Source organism: Ceratosolen solmsi, unplaced genomic scaffold, assembly GCF_000503995.2.
Source record: "Ceratosolen solmsi marchali unplaced genomic scaffold, CerSol_1.0 scaffold47, whole genome shotgun sequence".
Classification (NCBI taxonomy): Eukaryota; Metazoa; Arthropoda; class Insecta; order Hymenoptera; family Agaonidae; genus Ceratosolen; species Ceratosolen solmsi.
In genome coordinates, this window is record NW_011948419.1 from 5,158,444 (window position 1) to 5,184,867 (window position 26,424).

At 21.0% G+C, this 26,424-nt stretch overlaps 1 protein-coding gene across 1 annotated transcript in view; it reads left to right on the top strand.

Moving 5' to 3' along the window:
* Positions 1–26,424, top strand: part of Ae2 (anion exchange protein Ae2) — a 56,582-nt gene that overhangs the window by 11,091 nt on the left and 19,067 nt on the right. The window contains exons 3-4 of the mRNA XM_011497533.1: positions 11,803–11,934; positions 23,671–23,848. Coding sequence (XP_011495835.1) covers positions 11,803–11,934; positions 23,671–23,848 — 310 coding nt within the window. The remainder of the gene's footprint in view (positions 1–11,802; positions 11,935–23,670; positions 23,849–26,424) is intronic.

The following is a 26,424-nucleotide window of genomic DNA, read 5'->3' on the forward strand; positions in this document are numbered from 1 at the left end:
AAGCAAATTTAAATTACATTTGAAGAAATTTCAAATATACATCTATAGATATGTAAAACTTAATGTTTCCTACTATTTTGTTATTGACGATAATCTATGTTTCTTATATATTTTTATAATTTTATTATTTTAGAAAATAATTTTATTATTTTATCCGTATGTTTAGATTAACTTATTATTACTATGCACTTTATTATAACTAATTAAAATTTTAAATAACACCTTTTAATATCAACAATTTCAAATTTTTACCAACAAAATGTATGATTTGTTATATTTTTATGTATAATATTAAATATCATGAAAAAATAGAAAATATAGTTTTTTCTAAACTATCAATTTCTAAATATTAAGTAATTAAAATGTCCGTAAAAATTTATGATATAAATATTATTTCATACGTGATAAGAGAACTATCAAACTTCTAAATATTGAACTTAACGAATCTATATGACAGCATTTATAAATTTAAAGTAAAGACCTCATGGGTGATAATAAAAAATTAAGTTTAATAATATTTATTATACTCATGACACATTAATTTAAAACATAATATAAACTATTCAATATCTAACGTTCAAGACAGCAAGTGAGTTGTATATTATCATTTTAAAATAATAATAATTGTTATTCTTTCTAATTTCAATATCAAGTAATTCTTAAATTTAGTTTTTTTAGTAAATAAATAATATTATTATAGTTAAAAATTAATAGAAACTAAATAATCGAAAATATAATTATTCAAGGACTTGGTTAGTATTTATGTTTAAATTTAGTTGAATTTTTTTATTTATAATCTTTATTAAGATAGTGATATAGAACAAATTAAATTCTAGTGGTAAAGTCAATTAAATATTTCTTGACTTTATGAAATCATCTCCAATTGCAGTCTTACAAATAGTAAACAATATTACAGTAATTGAATGTACTATAAAAGAAATGTCAACACATCATGATAATTCAATCCTCTGTAAATTTATTGACATTGTTAAAAAATTGTTCATAAAATTTCATATGTAGAATTTTTATTGAAGGTAATACAAATTCGCGTTTAAATTTTTATTTTTTGTATCCACATTGGAGATTTCGACTCAATAACTGATGTAAAGAAGAGCGCCTTCAAACGGTATTATTTTTTTATGCGAGACAACAGTCTCGACAACAGCTAGTGGGAATATGGGCGTACCCGAGCGCAACAGAGAGAACAAAATATGTACATAGTCATCGGGATTTTTCAGGCGCGTGTACGGCTAATGTTAAGTGGTTATTGACTTGCGTCGGAACGTCTCGACAATCAGGTCAATCGGTCTGCGAGGTCGACCCAACTTCTTTAACTTCGATTTTTGCTCTTCATCATTATTGCTGTGCAAGCACATTTAGCATGATATGATTTAAGAATTATATTTATATATTATATTTAGATGTTTCTACAGAAGATGATACCAGGAGTATATGCATCAATAATTTTAAAGATAATATTTCACATTCACAATTTTGATATTCACAGTTAATAATTTTCAAAAATTATTAAATTGGTACATTCTTTTAAAATTATCTTGAAACAAATTGTTATCATTATTCATAATTTGAATTATTCAAATCAATTGTAAATGATATCACTCAAGATAACTTATTTGATCCTGTTTAAACTTTAACAAATGCCAATTTATACAATTTCGATTTCAGACATAAAACAGTAGTTATATTTATTGCAATTAATGTATAATGAAGATGTATAATAATAGGATGAATAATATGTAATTTGTAAATATATTGTAAAATGTTTCGGTTTCATTATATATACAGAAATAATGCTGCACATTTTAAAAGTATGTGTAATGTATTAATATCACAAAAAAATATAAAAAGCTGGAATAAATATAAACATAAATAAACGTTCACTTCAAATATAATTCTATTTGTTCACCAATAATTTTGATTTACTAAATTTAGTAAGTTTAATTAATATTAAGTATGTACAGAATTTACTATATACAAATAGATTTTCAATTGATTAATAATAGTAATAATCTTTCCTTGGTACATTATTCATTTATATTATTTTTTTTAATTGTTAATTTCAAAATATTAGCAAAATCTGTTTATATAATAATTTATAATTACAATTTATAATATTTTATTTCATTTAATATTATTTTGAAATTTTATATATTTCTTTCTATTAGAATTATAATAGATACCAATTATAAAATGTTTCTTTGACATATTTTATTAATTCTTATATTTTATAAGTATTCTAACTATTTTGTTAATTCATTGATTTCCCACCAGTAACATTGGTTGTAAGGTAAATATATTAAATTATCTGGAAATTGTTATATCAGAAATTGTGCTTTTGTATCAGAATAAAAACTTATTTCATACCTCACTGGTCTTTAATAGTGAAATCATTTTATTAATAAGTATTTTATAAGATTTTTTACGCAGAAAATGAATAAAAATACTGCATTTTAAATATTTTATTTAAAACTATATAGATTTTATTTATCTACTAATTTATTTATATATCATTTTATTTGCATATTATTTATATTATATAATATTTTTTATATAATATATAACTTGTATATTTTAAAAATTATATTTTATTAATATATTGTATTAAAACAAATATTACTTTAAAATTAGTTATTCATTAAATAATACACTGTTAATGTAAGTTAATGCTATTTTAATTTTTTTATATTCTATTATGTACTTCTGAGTTTTTTCAATTTATTTTTAATTAAATAAATATCTGAAATTTACAGTTGCCCAACTAAAAATTATTATTTCAATTCTGGTTATAACTTTTTAGAGAAATATTTATATTAAATATCGAATGGAATTAAATTGGACAATTAATTTTTTCCTAACATTTTTGTACTCTAGTAAGACTTACAGGTGCGATAAAATATTCAGGTGTTCAAAATTACGAGCGTCAAGTACGTGCTTACGCAAGACAGGAAGCCATCCTGTAAATTTGATTACAAGACTACTGTCAATCGTTGTACTATTTTATGAGTCTGCTTGTGCTAAGATAATCGAAGTAACTGCAGTTAAATTGAGACACCCGAATTGTAATATATACTAAAAACTAAAATAATAATTACAAGTATTAAGGAGTGAATATATTATCATGAATGTATTTGTGATCATACGACTTTCATGAAAGAGGAATAATGAATCCAACTACGAATTTAAATGAAATTTTAAACTCTCATTATTTAACTAATGCAAGTGGTATAAAAATAACATTTATGGAATGTCTTAAATATAATAACTAATAACAAATATAAAGTGGAATGATAAGTCGTACAAGTATGGCCATCTTAAAATATTAATAAAATATGGACAAATGTACAGTCTAAAAAAAAGTTATAATTATAAAATAACATTATTAAAATTGTGTATCGTGAAAGTATTTTCGTTTTATCGAATATTGATTTACAAAGTGGATGAAATTAAGAAAAATAATAAATCTCGAATCTTATATATTTTAGTTTTAATCAAAAGTGAGTATAATTTTGTCTTCATAAATTATTCAGTTATTCAATTAAATTTTAACGTCTTTAACATGTTTTATAAAATAAAAATATTCTTGCCTATAATATTTGGATTAGTACACGATTTGTTGAAGAATATCAATAATATTAAAGTTATAGATTCAATTAAAAATATATAGGTATCTCAATAAAATAATTGTAAAAAGGGATGGATAATAAAATCCTTTATAATAAAATTATACGAGTTGAGATTTGTATTTAATTTTTTAATTAAATATTTCAAAGAATATTGTTAGTTTTTGTATTTCATTCATTTTCTTTGAATATTTCCTTAAAATATAATTTAAATATAATAAATTTTTAGGTAACTTTATATATTCTTTTACAGTTTTGCATTGTTCAATTAAAATATTATGTTTCATTTCATTATTACTAATATTCATTTTTTAAAACGTAACATTAATTAGCTTATAATATTTAAGGAATTGTATATTATAATCATTTCTAATTGAGAATTTTTTTTCATATATTTTATCATTATCTAAATGCATGTACTATAATTGCACTTTTTTTTATAAAACAACAATCTTTCATTATTTGAATTTTTTTATAATCTATGATTACATTATTATGGCTAAAAATGATAATTACTAATTTTATACACATAAGATTACAAATAATTATATTTTGAAAGTGACTAACTAAACAGAAACTAGTTATGAAGTCGTATTATATTAATTATTTTTCTCTCTAAATATTAAATAAAATTTATTACACTAACATTTTAATATTATTTTACAAACATTATTTTCAGTAACCTATTTAAAAAAAATTTTTAACAGGTTTTTTAAAGTTATTCGTTTAAATTAAGAAATTTTAAATGATATAAGTAAATAATATTTAAAATTAAATTATAATTATAATATTATTGAATATTTTAAGTAAATTAACTTCTTAATACTGTTCTAATTTAATACCTATATGCATGTACATAAATACCTGAAGAACTTTTTAATCTACTTTTCTAATATAATTACTATATATTGTGTACTATTAATAGCAAAAGAAGTTAAAACCTTTGTAATTCAAGGCAACTTTCCAAAATACTATTTTCTTTTTTCCTTGATTTCAATTTGCTTATATTTACTGCAGATGATAAGTAGATGGTATTGGGTATGAAATAAAGGTATTTGTAAATTGAGAATAAGAATGTAATACAGTAAACAGATAGGAAAAAGGACAACAATAATTATAAAAGGGAAAAATTTATGAAATATAATATTAAAGGAATGCAAATTGAGCGAACCTCCAGATCGAATCGTACATTACGAGATTTTGTATAAGTAAAAAATTTATATAGTAAATATGTAAAAAAATGGTTTTTAACGTTCTTAACTATCTTTTTATATGCAATTTCTATCATTTCTATAAGAAATGGAGATTTAATGTCATAAATAAATTTTTTTCTATTTTATTAATCATGACGACTATTAATAACATTAATTTTATAATATAGATATAGTATAAGCTTATTTTTATTAATTTAATGATTAAATTTTTTTTTATTATCCTTAGAATTCATAATATCATCTAAATCAAATTCAATTTATCTTTTATCATTTATAATCTCAACGGGTCGATTTTTTAAACTAATTTAATATATTGTTCTGATCTATTATTTTAAATTTGTTAATAATGAATATGTATATCTATATATGTATGAATGTATAAACAGTGTATGAAAATATATTTTTACTTTTTAATTATATGCTTTTAAATAATATTCATCTATTAAATTAAATTAAATATTTGTGTTTATCAAATAATCATTTGATTTTTAATGAAAATAGTAAGAGTATAAATAATAATAATATTACTGTTGATTGAATTAGATAAGATCACAGGTTAATTATGCAGCTGGTAAATAATAATATCCAGTTCGTTCAGATTTCATTTCAAATTCTATATATTTCTTTTTTTCAATAAATTTATTATATCTATATTTAATAAATGTCATCATAATAACAAATAAAAATAAATATAATATCAACATAAATAAGTGTCTATAATTATACTTTGTACTTTATAAGATTTATATGATATTAGCTATGAAATAATCTTAATAGTAACTATTTTTATTAAAATATTTAATTTTCAAATAATTAGAAATTATTGTATTTTACCTTAGTATTCTAAGTTAATATAGAAAATTAATAAAATTTGAAATATTATATAATAAATATTAAAACTTTTTTATATTATTAAAATCATATTTTTTAAATGTCTTTAATTTTTCATTCATAAATATTCAGTTTTTATGTGTAAAACTTTTGTTATATTATTTAATAATCAAATCCACTTATTCAATCATGATTTATATTGGATTCAATATTATTTTACATCTATAATTATTAGAATGTTGATATAATATATGTTTATAATATTTATTTATATCTGATTAATATGATTTATTGCTTAAGACTGAAAAGACTTTTAGAACTTTAGACTTGAAGAAGACTCTTAAATTAATTTAAGACCTTGTTTAAAAACTTCTTTAAAATGATAGCTATTTTTATGAATATAATTTATCAATTAATGATAAAAATATGCGTTCAAGGAGATAGTTATTGAAAGTCTGAGAAGTTGTTACAAGATAAGTAGTTGAAGTTCGAAGCAGCGTAGTCAGCTTTTTTGGATGTCTTACTCAGATTGGTCATTTGATCTCATATTACAGAAAGTTTTTTTACTCATAAAGTTACCATTTTCGCTAGAGCATCTTTATTTCACGTCACTCGAGATTCGTTATTATCACTCCTTTCATGGTATTTTAGTTGGTTTTTGATTATTTCTCATGATTCATGCAAGTGAATAAAATAAAAAAAACTATAAATTAAATATAAGACGTTCTATAGAGTTTGTTAGAAGGAGAATTTAATTTATTTAAAATTTATATTTGTATTTTCTATTTGTATTTTTGTATATAAAGACGTTGGAATTTTATAACTCTGCTATTACAAAACCATTTTTTTTAGAAATAAGCTACCACGGTGATATATTAATATTTATTATAGTCGTTTTCCAAATATATCTTATTATCTGACGTTTCATTTTAAAGACTCTTCGATTATAATATGAAATTCTGTTAAATAATTTATTACAATAATGGAATATATATATATATATATATATATATATATATATATATCACAAAAAAAAATTTTATAATTTTTCCATTTTGAATAAACTTTTAATTGACCGAAATTACTTATTTTTTACATTTAAGAATTCTTCGTGTATTTTATTAAATAAATACTTTAAAATATTTATACAAAAAACTATAGAAATACATAATATAAAATATATGAAAATAATAAAAGCAAACATCCTAAAATATTTTTTCTACAAAAATATGTTTAATTTTTTATCATATGAACTTTGTTTTTTCCTTTTAAGTTCCTTTTTAAATATAAATATTAATATAGATGTTCGAATATTAATTATGTACGAATGAATTATATTAAGATCATATTTTAATCTATTATTTTAAGTAAATATATCTCTTCTGTATTTATAATATATGTAAATTAATTAATGCGAATTTCTATATTTTTGTCTCAAGTATTCTTTCGAATATTATATTTTTTTCGTATTACTATTAGTATACTTTTCGTGTACTATTCTTCGAGTACAAAATAATATAATTAAGCTTGTATCTTATAACATAATTCTATCCGTATTTGCCTCATCATTCTACATTACTTTGTTTTTCTTTGATTGCAGAACAATTATACTCAGGTTCTCGTTGATGCATAGTCGTAGTATTTCTAGATTTATTTGTGTTTTAAATATTTCGATTTTTAAAATTATACTCATATTTTTTCTAGTATAATTTCGTATAAACCTAGTATTTTCATTGTTATACTTTTAAAAAATTAATAAACTGTTTTATTCCATAATAAAAATTTAATATGTATAATATTTATTTATTTTGTATTTTTTAAAATGACTATACTATATAAGTATATAACCTTATGAATTATTATATGCCAAAGTAATAATACATACATTTCAAAATAATTTTCTCTTTTATTTAATGTACTTTTGTGTTTCAATAGTATTGGCAAATAACTTTTTCGTAGCAATTTATAATTTACATTTAATTAATAGACAAAACTAATATTTATAAATTTTATTTTATATTATTATTAAAAAAAAATAAAAAAAGTATATATACATTGAAATATTAAAGTAAATGCTAATATATATATATATATATATATATATATGTAATAAAGTATGATATAATTTTATAATTCTGATTAACTGCATGTGTCTAATGAATAAGCTTAAATAACTACAAGTATTTTTAAAACTGTCTATTATTACGTTATTATTAGTTGTAGATATATATTATTAATATAATTTGTATATATATATATATATATATATATATCATTCATAACCAAAATACAATAAAATGCTTCGTAATTCGTTAAACATAATGTTTATAAAAGTTAATTTACAAAAATGACACTGTTAAATTTTATACAAATTAAAAATATAAAAATTGTTTAATACATTATAAAAATATTCCATTGGTTGATGAGTATTATAATAGAATTGATTTTCTAAAGAAATAGGTTTTTTAATCATTTTTGGTATCGCATTGAATATTACAACTTAAAAATAAATTATACTTGAAATTAATATTTTTTCATTAAATATGAAATTACCTTATTTCTTCTCTTATATAACATAATTGCAATATTATTTGGATATTTTATTTGTTATCAATTTATATACAATAAGATAGTATGGTGTGGAACAATAGATGAAATGGGATTGTATCGGTATTTTCTTATTTTCTTTTTAGCGTTTATATATTTATAGTAAGTTATTGTACTAAATAGTCTATACGTTCATCTATAATTAGTTAATTCTCTTATAAATATTATTTAATATTTATAAAATTTAATTCAAATTAAATGAATGAAATTCATATATCAATTATGAATTTATTACCATATACATAAAATATGAATCTATCATATTCATTATAATTTATTGTTATACTGGAAAACATATTTCATATATATTATATATATTTGAAAACCTGTGTAAATCCGTAGGTTTTATTAAACGTATATTGTTTTATAGAAAAATCTATTATTTAAATAATTAATTTTACTTAGAAGATTCTAATATTCTGATTAATTGAAAATAATGTTAAAAAACTTTCCTATTTATTTTGCCCCTGATGTATTACCCCCACGTGCTCTTTTTCCATTTTCTCCCCACCAATCGTTGACTCATGAGTACCTTTTATCGACGCAAGGTTGTAGCGGCTCGATAAACCCTGTTCCATGACCTAGCCAGCCACCCTTATTACTATATAGTGAAATGCTGAATTAATATAGCTATGATGCTCATACATTTTTCGACTACCTTTTCAGGTATACATAAAGACTTTTTCAATTTAGTTTGATACAACTTGCAACAAGAATTGTTGTTGTAACTTTCATACTAAAATTAATTGCAATTGGAAATAATCATAAATAAATTGGGAGCATTATAATTTATATTGAAGTGTATTTCCATTTAAACATATAAAGAATTGATACATAATTGCTATACAATTTAAATGCGTATTAAAGGCATTTAAATTATTATTTTTCTATCAAAATAATTTAATTATTTATAATTAGTCACAAATAAATTTAATTTACACTTACATAAATTTACTGCACATAACAAGATCATCTGATTATTTATACTTAAATTTCTTGGATCATGTGTACTAATATAAAATATTTTATGTATATATGCATACATATTTGAGAATTTTTCTTTTATGAGTTTGTTGCTTTCAAGAAATATATATTTTTTCATTAACTTACTTATTGTACTTAATACATTTGTGCATAAAAAAAATTATTATATTACTCATCCAAAAATATACAATCGTTTATATGAGAAAAGATATCCAAATCAATAAACTTTTAATTCGTTAGGGAACAGATAATAGTAATTGTATTATTGCATGATTATTTGCAACTTGTAATATTAATTGTAAAATTACTTGTAAAATTTACACGTAAATTTTAAGAAGAATTTTATCATAAAAAAATTAATAATATAATCGAATTTCATTCCGATTAGATATTCTGAAATAAAAATACTTGGATTTTATAAATATAATATTTGCATTTTTAAAATTATTACAGAAATAGACTATTAAATCAATAACAATAAACTAATTTAGTTTATTCTATAATAGCTACATTTACATTTTTTAATGAATTTTGTATACACAACGTTATCACATAGTAATTTTTTTTTACAATCTAGAATATATCAAAAGTATATTTATAGTATTTATTTCTGTTTTTTGTTTCTTTTATTTATTAAATATATCTATTACGTCTTACATATAAGATTGGAATGATCGAAAATTATATAGAAAAAGATGAATTTATATCTTTTTCTAATAAAAATTAAATATATTAAATAAATTTAATAAATGAGAAAAAAAAATTAATCAAAATTTATATTCAATTTCAAAGAGATGAGTAGTATGGAAAACTTATCAAAATTTTTGATAAACTAATTCTTATTTAGAAACTTTTTATTATTATTACCTATTATTTTTTAAAAACTACCAAATTTAATATAATTTTATAAACAATTTGCATGAGATAATAAAGATAAAATGAAGTCTAAAGTATTTACTACATTCAAGCTCAAAATATTTAATAGAAAATTAAATTAAAGTCAATAATTAATAATAAAATTCCTGTTAATACTTATATTACATGAATTTTTTCAAAATAATTAAAATTGTTTTTAATAAGCAATTTTTTCGATTTAATATTAAGTAAAGATGTATGTAATATATGATATATTTTAAATAAAGTAAATGTAAAAAAATATTTATTTTAATAATTAGAAATTAGTATAAAAGATCTAGTTATTTGTTTACATAATTGGAGTAGAAAAACAATTTCTATATTATTGTTGTTAATAGGATACAGTTAATAAAAGCCTAAATAGTATAAATTTTAAACTTAACATAAATGTTACTATAATTAATTCATTTCAATTCCAAGTAATTTTTACTTTATTTATACTTTTTATTAACATTTTTTAATTAAAATTTGCTCTTTCTTAATGTCTTGCTGATTTTATGATTTAGAAAAATTATTTAAAATTTTAAATAATTTTAAACTGTTTAGATCATTTTAAATATAAAAATATATGTTATGAAAATATAAGACAGAAATTATTAAGAAATATAATAAACAAATAATATTTCTTCATTTTATCTTGTTGTAACTTGATAGAAGATAATAATATTAGCATGTATTTACAGATAATAATAATACACAAGCTAAGCTATATTTATCTTTTTTATTTTCAATTAGTCTCGTTTTTTGTTACGTGTTCTTTTATTATGCTAAGCAAGTTTCATTTGTATTTTTAACACTAAATGCTGCATCGCGTTTCTAAGCTAACGTAATTCATTTATAACCATTGAACTCCAACAAAGAAAAAAAATACTGGTTAATTCCTATATACCAAGGAATATCCTTATTTTAGAGAGATAGGATTCGTGCATATCTCGTTCTGTCTAGAACTCGTTTCGTGTATAGAAAGTTTATATATTTTTATGAGAAAAAACTCAAATATGAATTTCCATTTGATTTTGCTATGCATAGATATCTGTAATAATTCAACTACAATTATAGAATAATTATCTTACGTATTATCCTTCATGGATGTCTCTAAGTAGATATAATTGTTCATCAATCAATGCATTACATCGTAAAGTTTTAATAGATCGTATATTTTTCTTAAAATATTTTACACAAATATTATCTATCATTTTTGTTTAAGTTTAAAGATGAAAATATATTTTCAATTAATAAAATATTTGTATCACTGTACTACTAATGGTGGAATAAATATGATCCTAGAATTTTTTATCTAAGATTTTTTATGCTAAGCTAATTAAATATATAATATAAATATAAAAATTAAATTTAAATTCTAAAAGTAGATATAAAAAAGAAATAAAGTTCTTTCTCTCTCTCTCTCTCTCACTCTCTCATAATATATTTTATAAGACCTACTGATCAAAATAGTGATACAAAATCATCTTAAAATTTGCAAAATATAATCATAATATATAAAGTAATATACTGATTTAGATTTATTATATTAATGTCACATTGTATATGGAGAAAGAATCTAGTACTGTTTATTTCCATGTACAAAACTTGCATTAAAATTGTTTCAGGTCTGTCCTGAAGAAGCAAACTGCAATGTTCATGAAACATCAACTACTAACAAATCATATATGACTGAAATCCGAAAATCCATCACAACTAACTCAAATGATCGTGAAAGCTTCAAATCGATCACTAACGTTGTATGTATACATTTTTATTCGTATACAATGTGCTTAGTATAATGTACTTATAAGTACTGGGCTATTATGAGTTAAAAATAATATATTACCAATTTATATGCATTTAATATTTTAGTTATACTTTTGAGATGAAAAGAAAAATTAATTTTCTTTTACATGTTGAACCTTATGAACAAAGATGGTATTATCATTTTCATAATCATTAGACTTTTTATTTAGAAGAATATTTTTTTGAAAGGTAAAGAATTGCATATACTAAATATTGTATTATCATTATAAATTATTATAACAATTAATATTGTAATTTAGGAAAATATTTATTCATTAATAATATATATAATTTTATATATAATTTATAAATTTAACTTAAACCAATATTCTATTAGATCAATTTTATAATAGTGAAGATAGAATTAAATAAATTGAATTGAAGACAACACCAAAATATTTTTAATATTTTTAGAATAATGAATTTAGTATTATAATTAAAGTACAATAAATTTTTTAACAAATTAAAAATATAAATAATTATTCTGCTAAAACTGATATAATATCAGTTAATGTTGAAATATTTGTTCAGATATATTTTAATACAATACAAATATAACAGAGCCCACACAAATTTTAGTAGTAGGGTTCGTTACGTAAAATGAGGGTTTGATCTTATTCGTTTTCAAGGACGACTGACACTTGTTGCATCTATGCACGTTGTATAGTTTAGTTACATGTACTTTTATTCGATTCGATTCGAGAAAGAAAGTTAAAATAAAAAAAAGAAAGTTAATATATATATATATATATATATATAATTAATTTTGAATAAACTTGAAAGTGGGTGTGTGTTTTAAAGAAAGACAGAGTCAGAGTGAGAAATACTGAGAGAGTAAGAGTGGGAGGGAGAGGAGTACGTTTCCATGTGGATAGAGAACAATTCTTAGACCGATAATAATAGGCTAACGACGAGATACTATTGCAGCATAAATATCAATAACCAACCAGTACACTTCTATTTTTAAATTTTCTCCCTATATTTCCTACGCGCGCTCTCTCTCTCTCTCTCTCTCTCTCTCTCTCTCTCTCTCTCTCACTCTCTAGAGTTATGAATTTTGCGCGCGCAAGCTCAAGAGCTGAAGCAAAAATACATAACCCAATGTTACTAGATACGATATTCTTTACGTCATTCGTGATTTGCATATTCGCTTTTCATTACTGTTTGTCATATTACCCTAATATTTAATATGTAAGGAATAATATTAGTCATTTGAAAACGAGTAGTTGTCTATAAATTTTATTCTGAATGTATAATTACGTAATGTCACTTGATTTCAGGAAATTATTCTTAATTTTAGAACAAATTTGACAAAAGATTAGATTGATTCTTACTTCTAAAAGAAAGATTAATGTTCCATAGTAATCGGTAAATACTTACTAGATACATAACATACATTAGAATGATGTATAATAAATAAATAATTAAGATCTGAATATTACAATTTTATTAGATATATATTGCATCAATTATCTAAAGTATCAAATTAGATATTATTTACTTATTAATTAATAAGTGAGAAAGTACAAGAAAAAAAAGAAGTAAGAAAATTTCATATACCATTTTTTGTGTGAAATGAATGTATTTATTTAGAAGTATGCATAATTGTATTCATAATTTATTTATATACTGGCGCTAACATATTGCATTTAAAGATATTATATTTATATATTTGTGAATTATATGAATAAAATAAATTATTATCATATGAAATTAAAATAAAACATGCAAAAAATATATAACAATAAATCAATAACTTCTTTTACTTAAAAATTTGTAAGTATTTTGTCAAGATACCGAAGAGATTTTTAAATATTTCTTTTCTTCAATATACTGTTTGAATTTGTTTTCATTTCAATTATTAGGATGAAAATAAATAATATTTTTATTCCTGCAATAATATAATATTTTAATAAAGTAACAAATAAACGAAAGCATTATACAAATAAGAATAATTCAAAAGTAATTTAATTATTTTATTGACAAATATTGATAATTTCTTGAAATTGCTATGCCAAATTAGATAGCAATTTTATAACAATTTCACTTACTAAATATTTGGATAATTTTGTTATTAAATTAGTTAATTAGTTGAAAATTTTAGAATAGCATATAGTTTACGTCATTTAGAAATTAAAATAATTGTAAATTTATATATAAAAATTATAAAAAAAAAAATTGAAATTTTGTTACATCTAAAATATTTTAATTATTAATGGTTTTTCAAAGTCAATAATTATTTTTATTATAATAAAAACTATTTCAATTTCATCACTATGTATTAATAATTAATATTTTAATAATATAATTTATTAGCATTTATGTTTCTTGTGAATACATTCATATTATATTTATATTACAAAGAATAGTTTTTTATTGAAAATTATTATGAATCAATTGTATTATAATATTATATGTATTATAACTATTATTTTTATAAATAAATGAATTTAGGAACAGGAAATACTTACATTTAATTGAACTATATATGATTTTATAAAAAATTAATTTTAACAAAATTTTACATTATTAATATATTACAAATTGGGTAATCAATATTGTATAATATATTGCTTGCAATATTATTTGATTCTACCTATACCAATTTATATATAAAAATTTATATTTTGAAATAAGACTCATACTTAATAAATTAAGAAAGAAAACAATTATTTTATGGATTTAGTATGGTACATTCACGTTATTAACAAATTTATGTTCATAGTATTTTATATTTTGTATTCGTAAATTTCATCAAACTTTATTCCTTTCCAAAAATTCTTTCATTTTTGCTGAGATCATTTATAATATATTCAGTAGTTTCTTGTTGACGATGATATATCTTTTAAATATGATGTTTCTTCGTGCAGTCGTTTTCCAATCTCTACGTATTTCTGCATCAGTAGACCTCCAGTAGGAAGTATTTCTGGATCGACAGAGCTGAGGTTGAAATAATATTAGTAGTAATGATAATAGAATTTTCACTGCATTTTATACCTTCCCTCTGTCTTTAACTGGCTGGTTCATTATATATGTGGATTATTTATTGGATGGTATGGGGTCGTTTTGAATAAACAAGCAGCATTTATGTCGATAGCAATTGCGTTGGCGGGTTGTTTTATCGACTCGCCAACAGAGTCGATCATCATGTGTATCTCATAAAATGCTTGTAGTTAAAATTTGCTTTTTGTTCGAAGTATGTTGATCAGTATGTTTTATAAATATATATTTTCATTTATATTCTATAATAAATATTAATAATATTATATATTAAAGATTAATATTGAATGGAATATTCAAAATATTATTGATAATTATTAGTATATGGATTTATAAATAGCTATATTAATTAATAAAATTCTAATTAAAAGAACTATACAAAATAATATACATTCAAAATGAAACTGTTTTTTATTGACAGTAATATTGAAATTTTCTTTTAAGATTTGATTGATATGATTAACAATCATATCTAAAATAAGTTGAAGATATTAAATATATAATATTTTTGTAAATTACATTATTTTTGATTACTATAAAACTTTTGTAATAATTATATATATAGAGTATATATATAGAGTAATACAATATTTTTTACAATATTTTTTAACTTATAATTTTTAAAGTAACGACTTGTATATTTACATGATCGTACTCTCCATGTTTCGCATATTATTATATCTAATATAGTAAGCCATAAATCAGATAACTTTTACTCTTGACCTACATTTGTAAATTGGTGTATAAAAAATACTGGTTATGTATTGATAAATACAGTATACAATTATTATTAAATTAGTACTGTTGCTTAAAAACATTTTTAACCAGATTGCATGTAGCACATCGGCTTTAGATTTAATTATAATTCGGTGTATTTTTTTTATAATATATATATTTTTCATATATTTTTAAAATAAATTTAATTCTCTACATTATTCTGTAAAATTTATATAATTTTCCAAAGTTTTTTTATTTAAATATTACAAAAACATTAATTAATGTACATTTCATGTAAAAAATAATAGTATAGAATTCAGTATGGATAGAAAATTGAATTAATTTATTTCATAGTCTGATAATATTTATTATGATTAGTTACTGAGTGTGCGTTATTAAATTAAAAGATATCATTTAATGTTTTCTAAGATTAATTTTCTTATATAAGAATTTACCTTCTATTTATTCATAAATGTATATTTTTTTAATACAAATATTTTAGTCTTATGAAAAACCAAAATCTATATTATTAAAATACAGTAAACCGAGTAACAAAATTTTCTAAAAAAACCAATAAAAAAATTAATGAAATAAATAAAAAGTTAATTTGTCATATTTTTCAGAAGTTTTAATATGTTTGAAATAATAATAATACTAAGTTTCTATTAGTAAAATTTTAGTAAATAATAATTTGCTTTTAAATATTTCGCTATAATTTATATTTGAATGATTCATATATTTTAGTGCTTAGGTTAAAAGTATTATCAGAGGCTTTGATATTAAGAAAAATCAGAATTTTAATTAAATAGTACAATTGTGAATTAGTAAAAACTAGAAAAATGAACATTCGTAGATAATCTATAATAGTATTTATTTTGTAATATTAAGCTTAATCAGTATTAGAAATTGAAGTAGTTTCTAATTAAGTTGAATGATTAGCTAAGTCTGATTTGGTTTTGTCATTTACTACTTATTTACTGCAATGATAAGTGCTTAGCTTCTACATGTTTGTACACTGTTTAAAAATTGATAAAAAGGATTACTTTTCTAATTATCATAGTTCAATTTTGAAACTCTTTAATTTATTTACAATGAAAAATTTATAATAATTTATAATTATAAATTGCCTTATAAGTTATATATAACTATGTGAAAAATATTTAAAGAATAAATTCTTTAATTTCTAAAATTATTGATAAACTTCATTAAATTATTAGTTGTATGTTATATTAAATAGATAAACAAAATGTTTATTCATATTGTAATTTAATAGAAAATTTTTCAAGTATAAAAAATTATTTATTATGTAAGTAAAAATAAATGTAAACAAAGTTATTCTAATTTTTTGTATGAATTAAACAAAAAAATAAGAAAATTTTTAATATTTTATATAAATTATATTGTTTAATTTTTACAGATTTCTTTGTTTTACAAATATAAATTACATACACATTTTTTTAATTAAAAATTAACAAAATGTGTATGTAATTTGATAGAATAAAAATATATTTACAAATATAATTTTACAATTTTATATTATTAGCTGTTAATAAAAATTGATATTTCCATATGAATTTATTATATAGTTTTATAGTGTTATATTATGAAATAATTATTTGCAAACGTATTATAATCAATAATTCATTATCATGATAATTATTATTATATAATTATAAATGTTATAATGAATAATTATGGTACAAAGTATAGGGTGCATGCTCATTATTAGTATCGTATCGAAAGGAAATTTGAAGACGAATTATATATTTAGATGCAACAACAGTATATGACGTTTAGAAATTGTTTGTTTTAAATTTATGCGATGACCAAAGCAAATATGTCAATATAGAAGCATGTTAAAATTAATGATAATTAATAAAATCCTATTGATGAAAATTACGATTATGTTTTATATTGTCTTATTTAGAGAAATAAGCTTTGCCCTTCTATCTCCAAAAATGTTTGTCAGTGAATGACGTGTAGAGTTCCCCCTCTAAAGTGGTCCTGGAGGAAGGAGAATCAAGACTCTCAGTGGCGCCGGCGCATACTCACAGTAACGCCGACTTCTCTTTTCCTATCCCTCTTTCTCTCTCTTTCTCTCCTGCCCCTCAACCTTCTACAGATTCATACATGAACGCGCGCGCGCACTCACGCACTTACACATTCTCTCTCAATCCAGCCTGGGATATCATACCCGTGAGCAGGCGCAGGTCACCACCGGCTGCAGTTCTATCGCTGCCCGGAAGTAGCAGTGCAGCTTGCTATCGCGGCAGAAAAGATAGTCGACAGCGATCAGCGGTAGTAGCTTCGCGACATCTGCTACCATATATTTATCCGTGATTAACGCGATCCTTTTCACATGATCATACACCCTACTAACTTTGCTCTACTTTTAAATTTTATGAATCTAATATATTGCTCTACTTGCAATGATTTTGCAATATTTTAATTCTTATTATATTATTTTAAATTTGTAATGGAATTTTTATAATGAATTTCAATTGTTATTAATTCAATAATTTTTAATATTTTTCTATAATTTTTTATTACACAAAGAGCTTAAAATAATTTTTTTTTTAATTTTAGTTTTTTAATTGGTATTATATATTTTTTTATTGTTACTTATTGTTGTATTTGATTCTTCAATTAAATTGTATTAGGACTATTTAAATTATAAGCTTCTATGATAATTATTTTGTAACATTTGGTACTTGTTTGCTGACGTATAATTGTTTAAGTCTTAAATTCAAACGTATAAGTATAGTATTTACATTACTCATATCTATGTTATTAAAACAATCTTATTTCAATTATCTCAAACTATCTTTGTTTTCTATATGCTTATTAGTATGCGATTTTATATTTGAATAAAATAAATTTGCGCTAATATATTAATATTAAACGCTGTTTTTCAACAACATTGATTTAAATCATTATAAATAGAAGAACATTACGAACCCAATTATTTTCAAATGCAATTGTAAAGGGGTTGCTGATTCTATAAATACGATTACTCTTTTAATTGAATCTTAAGAGGCACGTATAATTTAGTTACTATTTTTATGTGAAGTGAATTATTTGATAACTAAAACTGTGAAATTAACTCTATAAGAAAGTACATTTCTTTCTCTATTATCAAACGAATTGTAAGTTATATTTCTCATGCTTTATTTTCATGGGTAGTTTTAATTAAAATTACTATTTTCATCTGCGTTATGATCTTTAAACGTGCTCATAATATGCTATTATCTTATTTATTAATTATGCTGATTAATTTTAAATAAAATAAAAATTTTAAGTACTCAAAAAATTGATATAATATTACAATAATGTGATAAATTAGATAACTACTATGTAATAATTAACATAAGGCTAATTGTAATAAAGCGTTAGGACTATATTAAGAATTGTGTAATACTGCATACATTAGTGTTCTCGTAAAATTGAAAATATCTACATGAATATAAAACTTATTTCCAACACTTTCTTATGGTGCTCAAAATTTATACTCACAAAATTTGAAAGTTTTTAAAAGAAATAAAAAATTCAGTGAAAAACTATATAAATTAATAAAACGTCCAAAATTATCAAACTGCTTTAGAAAACAACTATTTATTAATGTTAATTTCTTATAATACTGAATTGTGAACAAACAATGTTATTGATAAATGTTTGTCTTTGAAATCTCGGGAAAAAAATCTTGATCGTACATCCCACGTGAGAACATTCTCATTGCCTGGTCAATTATTCTTTTCAATTATATATTAGAATAGAAATAAATTTCAACGAGTAATGACAAGGCAACGGAGGAATTTGAGTATGAATGGTATACTTCTTTTGACTTGAGAGTATGAGGAAATACAGGGAAACCATGTACTTCTCACCTCGGTGCTAGTATTGCTTGAAATGGACTTTACTCTCGAAAAATCAATGAAGCACCCCCACTACTTCCGACTGTATGTACCTCTGTGAGCCACACTACATCGGCGGCGGTACTACACGCGACACTTGCAAATAAATGCGAACGTGCAAGTGGTTCCTTTGAATTCGTTAGTGCGTGAATCAGCCTAATTGGAAAACCAATATTTTGTTGCTTTTTATTTAATCATGAATGTAGTGGTAAAATTTAATTGTGAAAAAACTACAATCCATTTATCATAAAGTGTCTTTCTCTGTATTGCTTCTTTCAATATTTCTATAAATTCATTTAAAATACCTTTTATCAACATGATATAATTGTTCTTAAGACTTTATTAATTTTTTAAAACATCGTTATTATTCAAATAGGAGATGTGTAATAGCAGGTAAGAAGATAAGCAACAATTTTATAGAGCAGCATACATTTATCTGGAAGTAAATTGTGAGCAGTCAATTTTAAGTTATGTTTATTTCAAATAGGGTTTTAATTTTTAAGTTAAAATAATGTAACACTTGATAAATCTTTAGAATACAAAAAACTTTTGTACTAATTCTAATTTATTGGTATTTATAGTTACATGTTTTTCAATAATTTGAATTAGTGTTTGAAACATGACGTACATGTGTGGAAGCTATAAAAGGTGCGCAGATTCAATTACATTTTTAAGATTTTTAATTTAATATTATTTTACAGATATATTGTATTATAGAATCCAATTTTTCTATTCTCTTGTAATATAATTAAAGAGTTGTAAACAATTTTGTATTAGACTGCTTATTAAATAAACTATTTAATTTGTTCTATCTTTCAGTTATTACTTTACAGAGGATTTTTCTTACTAAGATTTATATTATTAATGTTTTAATGTCTTAAATTATAACATTAATTTTTGCTTTAAATAAAGTTTTTGATGATAATATATACCTTTTTCAAATACTAAAATGTTTTAATTCACTTTATATTTATATACACGGTAAAATAACTATTAGTTACACTTGAGCAAGTATTGCGACATAAAAATTTACAGATGTGTTTCAAATAATATAAGAGAACGCATATATGCACAAATTACTATGAAAAATATAAACTACATATGTATTAAAATACATTCACTATGACAAATAATTTGTAAATCAATATTGAGCATATTAAAAGAAAAATTTTTTTATTTAAGATAAACTTGTAAGTATTTTCAATATTCGAAAAAAATGTAAATGATCTAAAATATATAGACATTATATATAATGTCTATTATATATATGTATACAAAATATATAGGCATTATTTAGTTTGTACGACTTTATTGAAACATCGATGTATAAAAATGATGAATATTAAACGAAATATTATATTTGAATGTGGTTTTAAATTAACGAAATCGAAAATGTTTTTATTTTTATTTTTATAAATATAATTATTAAATATTTTTTATATCAATTTTAATTAAAAATAAATTGAATACTACGTTGCTTTGGTAAATTTCAACCGATGTAATTAAAAATCAGAGAATTGTGTTTGAAAAAAGTAAGATTGAAAAACAGGTAAACAGTTAAATAAAAATGATTTTGGTAAAATACCGTTTAATGTATGTATATGTGTTTTATGGAAAATATTTAAGTTATAAAAATTCTTTTATAACCACAAAAATATTTTTCAAATGAAGAAAATGTAGTTACTATATGTAGTAGCTTAAATTGAATCCTTAAAGATTAAAAAATCATTAATTTAAAATATTAACAGTTACTACGGCAAATTCAAATGCTTCGATCAAGTGTTACAATTTATTACAAAAAATAGTTTTTACTGTTATACTTGAAAATATATTATATGTATAATCGTATACATTACATATAATTTTATTTTTATAACTCTACAGTATTAGAAAAATGACATTTTTACGCTAAAGATTTTTAAAAAAATTAGAGAAACTAGTTTAATGAAAAGAGTAGGAACAATTTAATAAAAGAAGTAATAAAATCTGAACTTAAATGAAAAGGTGTTTATTCTGATTTTAGATAATGTGGCTCAAATAAAATGTACAGGCTCCATTGTAGAATTTTTCTAATATGTGTATGAGTCAATTGCATTTAAGCGGTGTTAATTTAGAGTATCGTTTGAATATAATAATTTATATCCGTATTATTTTTCATTATCATTAATAAAATAATTATTCTTTAATAATCATATTTTTAAGTGTTAAACATATCTTTAAGCTTTAAAATTTCTCTAAAATGTGAATACATTACAAAATATATTAGATTATAAAATATATTATTATAATAATTATTAAATTACGTGTATCGATTTTAAGTTCCAAATGTAACTTATAATCTGTATAAAAATGCTGATATGTTTTACTTATAATAAACAATATATGACTTACATTTTTAATATTATGTTGATTTAATGGAATTATATTACATCTTTCATATTCAAATTTATCAATAACTATAATTAAAAACTTTTAAATTATATTTAATTAATTGTCAGGTATACAGATACTCAATATGTATAACACAAATTTCAGTTTTCAAACTTAATAATTTAAATATATTTAGAATATTCATTATAATTAAATAATATTTCTAGAAAGCAAAATAATGCATTATTGTCTTCAGCATATGCATTTTTACAAATAAATTCTCATTTTTAATTCATTATTTTTTTTCAAAATAAAATAAATGTTCACTTTATACTTTTATATTTATTTAATTATGCAATGAAATTTTTATTTAAATTATATATAGCTTAATATCCTCTATGAATCGTTATAATTTAAAAACATTTAATACAATTTTTAAAAAAATTAATTCGTGAAATTATAGAAATCTAGCAGGTATATAAAATTAAAAAACAGAAACATATTATATTACAAAAATAGATTAAATTAAATTTATTTAAAATCTTCTAACGGAATATTATAAAATCATGCTATAAACGTTTGTCCTTTTCGCTATCGTACATGCATAATCACGTGTGTATCTATGTTGATGTAAAGGACATTGAATTAATAAAAGTATGTTAAAAAAAAAAGGGAAACAAGTGCAGGGTCGAGATTTCCGAGGTGATATTTATAACAGATAGTAGTAATAGTCGACTCGTGCGCGGACACGATTGTCCGAAATCTTAAGTTCAAGGATACAAACTACTAATGTCGCCGTCTTATTGACTTATATACTAAATCGCATGTACTTAATTTTATCTCTCCCTCTCACTTTTTTTCTTTCTGCTGTTATAACAATAACATGTCAGCATTATTTCTAGTTCCGGAATGCAGGGTTCTTTCTTCATCGATACTCTTTAATTTCTAAAAATATGATTTTATCTTTTTTCAAAATTCTGGATTTTATTAATTTTATTTAATTTAGTATCAATACCCTCAGGTTATAGAGTATTAAGTACAACTATATAAATGCTTATTATTGTTAATTTAAATAGTAATTAATAGTTATTAGCAACAATAGCAGTTATACTTCATTTGATTATTCAACTTCGTAGAATCTCATATAATTGAATATATTTTTGAAATTAAAAGATGTTCCTATCGATAAAAAACAAAACCTTATTTTCTTAAATGATATATTAATTAATAATAATTGAAATATAGTTTTGGATTATAAAAATGCGTGCACAATAATTATAGTAAACATATACAAAAATTATAGAAATTTTTTTAATAATTTTAATTTATAATTTTATTTGCTAATGAAAAAGATTTATTACTGAAGTATGTATTTTATTTAAACATAAAAGGAATAAATACATTCAATTTTATTGTTAAAAAATTATTAAAAAAAAATTAAATTATTAAAATCTAAAATTATATAATAGATAATACTTATAATAAATATAAATATATTAAATTATAATAATTTTAATATTAGCACATTAAATATATTTTATAATATAATAGTTTTGAAGGCAGATGGCACTTTTAATTAATTAAAAATCTAATAAATATTAATTTTTGTAACACTTTTTATATAAATATACAAGGAAGATTTATGGATGATGTAATTCATTAAATTTATTAACATTGTCTTGTCGACAGAATGATGGACACGGCACGGAAACGGTACAAGAGCTCGACGAGGAGATGGAAAAGGTGTTTGCTATGGATGCCGGGGAGAAATTCGACGTAGCCCGATTCGGATCTCCCTCAGAATCAATTGGATCAGATCGCAATCGAGGTCCAACAATTCCTCGCTATGGTGATCGCGATCTTAATCGTGAGTATTTGATTTATGAATGAAATATATAATGATTAAATTTTGATAGTCATAACTAATAAGTTAAATATTTAATAAGTAGTGTATGCAATGCATATAATGAAATTAAATAATATCTAATTGTAAACTTGAATTGAAATATATTTTTTCTATATATTTTATGTGATTTATAATGTAATTTTTGAATGAATACAAATTTTTTCACATAAATATTTAAGTTTATAGGTTTATATTTAAGTAGTTTATAAGACTCACAAGTAGTTTATAAAGTTTCAGATTAGATAATTAATACATTATTTCATGTTAAACAAATTAATTTAAATAAAATATTTTGAAGTACACATTTTAAAAAATTATTTAAAATTTTATATAAAATTTAATTATATATATTCTTTATATGAAAATTCTTTTAAATCTATAAATATAAAATAATTTATTTTTAAAAAATACTTGACTTAACTATTGTTGATGCTAATAATGTTGCCTTAATCAATAATTTAAACTATAAAATATCTTCATTCGTTAAAATTTATAACAAATACAATATAAATATTTGAGAAGGCTTCTTTTATACATATAAATTATTATCAAGAATTTATTTTACAGTGTCTATATACATCTTTATAATTTAATTTTTATGTTTTTTTTATAAAACATTTGCTAATTATCAGTTATATTTTAATCGATATTATTCCATACTTTAATTGCATACATCGTTTGAATAAAAATATTATTAAATACAAATAACAATATATTTCTAATAAATTTACGCTTTAATAACAAATAATTTATAAAGGAATAAATTTATTTAAAAGTAATTTAAGTTAAATTATTCTACTTTGAATCGAACGTATGATTTTTATGGTTATAAACGGATAATTATGGAATTTTTTAATTTTCTATCTATATCCTAAATATTTTCTATTCTAAATAATCATATTTTTAATATTATCAATTTTTTATTATAAATGACGTGTTTGTGTACTCAAATGTAGTATTTAGATGCAAATTTGGCTTAAGGGATCAGAATTATAAAACCTCGAGTGTTAGAAATGTGACTTTTAATAATTTGAGTTTTAATTATATTACATACACTTGCAGTTTTTATATTTTACACAGTGAGAATTTATACACGATGTACCCCCTTATAATGAAATCGAGAAAAGAATTCAGTTATATCGAATTTCTAATATCTATTTTACGTCTTATTCTTATTTCCTCAATTTTATAGCATTTCTCTGTCATCTCTATAATGCTACATGCTTTGTCATGCTTATATGTTATTTTGTTAAAGTCAATTAGTATTGTATTTTTATCACACGTTTTTTGTATCGTAAGCAATTTTTTATTGATATTATATATGTTACATTTAAGTCATATTCTGAAATTAAAGTCTTTTAAGCACGTATTTCTGAATTTGTATACTAGTATAGATAAAAAATTAAGTATTTAACTTCATTCGTTAATAGATTCCTTTTAAATGAATTATTACAGATTAGATATATGACTTTTAGAAAAATTTATATTTTAATACAAATAAGTGTTAATATTATAGAAATGAAATTTTATCAATGTTAACTTATTCTTAACATTTAATATTCTATATATAAATTATATAATTCTTTAAATTATTTAAATAATTCTAGGTTTATTGCATAAACTAAAATGTTCTTTAAAATATTATCTTATTAATGTACTATATCTTAAAGAATTTTATATTTAATACTAATTTATGTGTAATCAAACTGATCGATTATTTTATGAATATAAAATAAAGAATATTATTTTTGTGACTGCATTGAATAGAAAAGTTTCTTATGAAAAAATTATACATAGCTAGATGGAACTGAGTTAATAAGTGATACACAGCTACTATACTATTGTTAATTCAAAGACTATTAATTTAAAAATTCGAATTTTTGACATTTCTACAATTATTTTATATAAAGAATAGTATGAGAATGTGATCATTCTATTATAATTTTAATTATTTGTAGGATTAGAAGGTTGAAAACATCATCTATAAGAAACTAACATAACCTCTTTTCAAAAGTATAATCAAAATAAATTTTATTGAATGTACTTTACTTATCATTTGGTAAAATACTTAATAATTCTTGTAGCTAAATAAATATTTATTTAGTTAAACAATTTAGTAAAGAATAGTTTTTAAAAAGATTTTATAAATTTTATTATATTTGATTATTCTAAAAAATAATTTTTTTAAAAAATATTTATAAATTTTTTCACTTTTATATTTATTATTATAAAGCAAATGGATTATAATGAATATTAGAATATTTTAATAAGACTTATAATATTGTATGCAAATATAAAATATCGTATAAGTTTATATATGGAAACTCATAATTCATGTATTTTTCTGAATATTAAGTGTTAAACAGTATATATGATATTGTTACATTACATATAATTTTTGTTTCAGAAAATTTAAAAATTGTTTTCTTTACAAAAATTTTAAACGAAAAGTTGTATTGAAAACATATACGGAATTTCAAATCTATACACGTATGCTTATTATTTTATATTTAAAGTATATGTATAGCAAATAATTC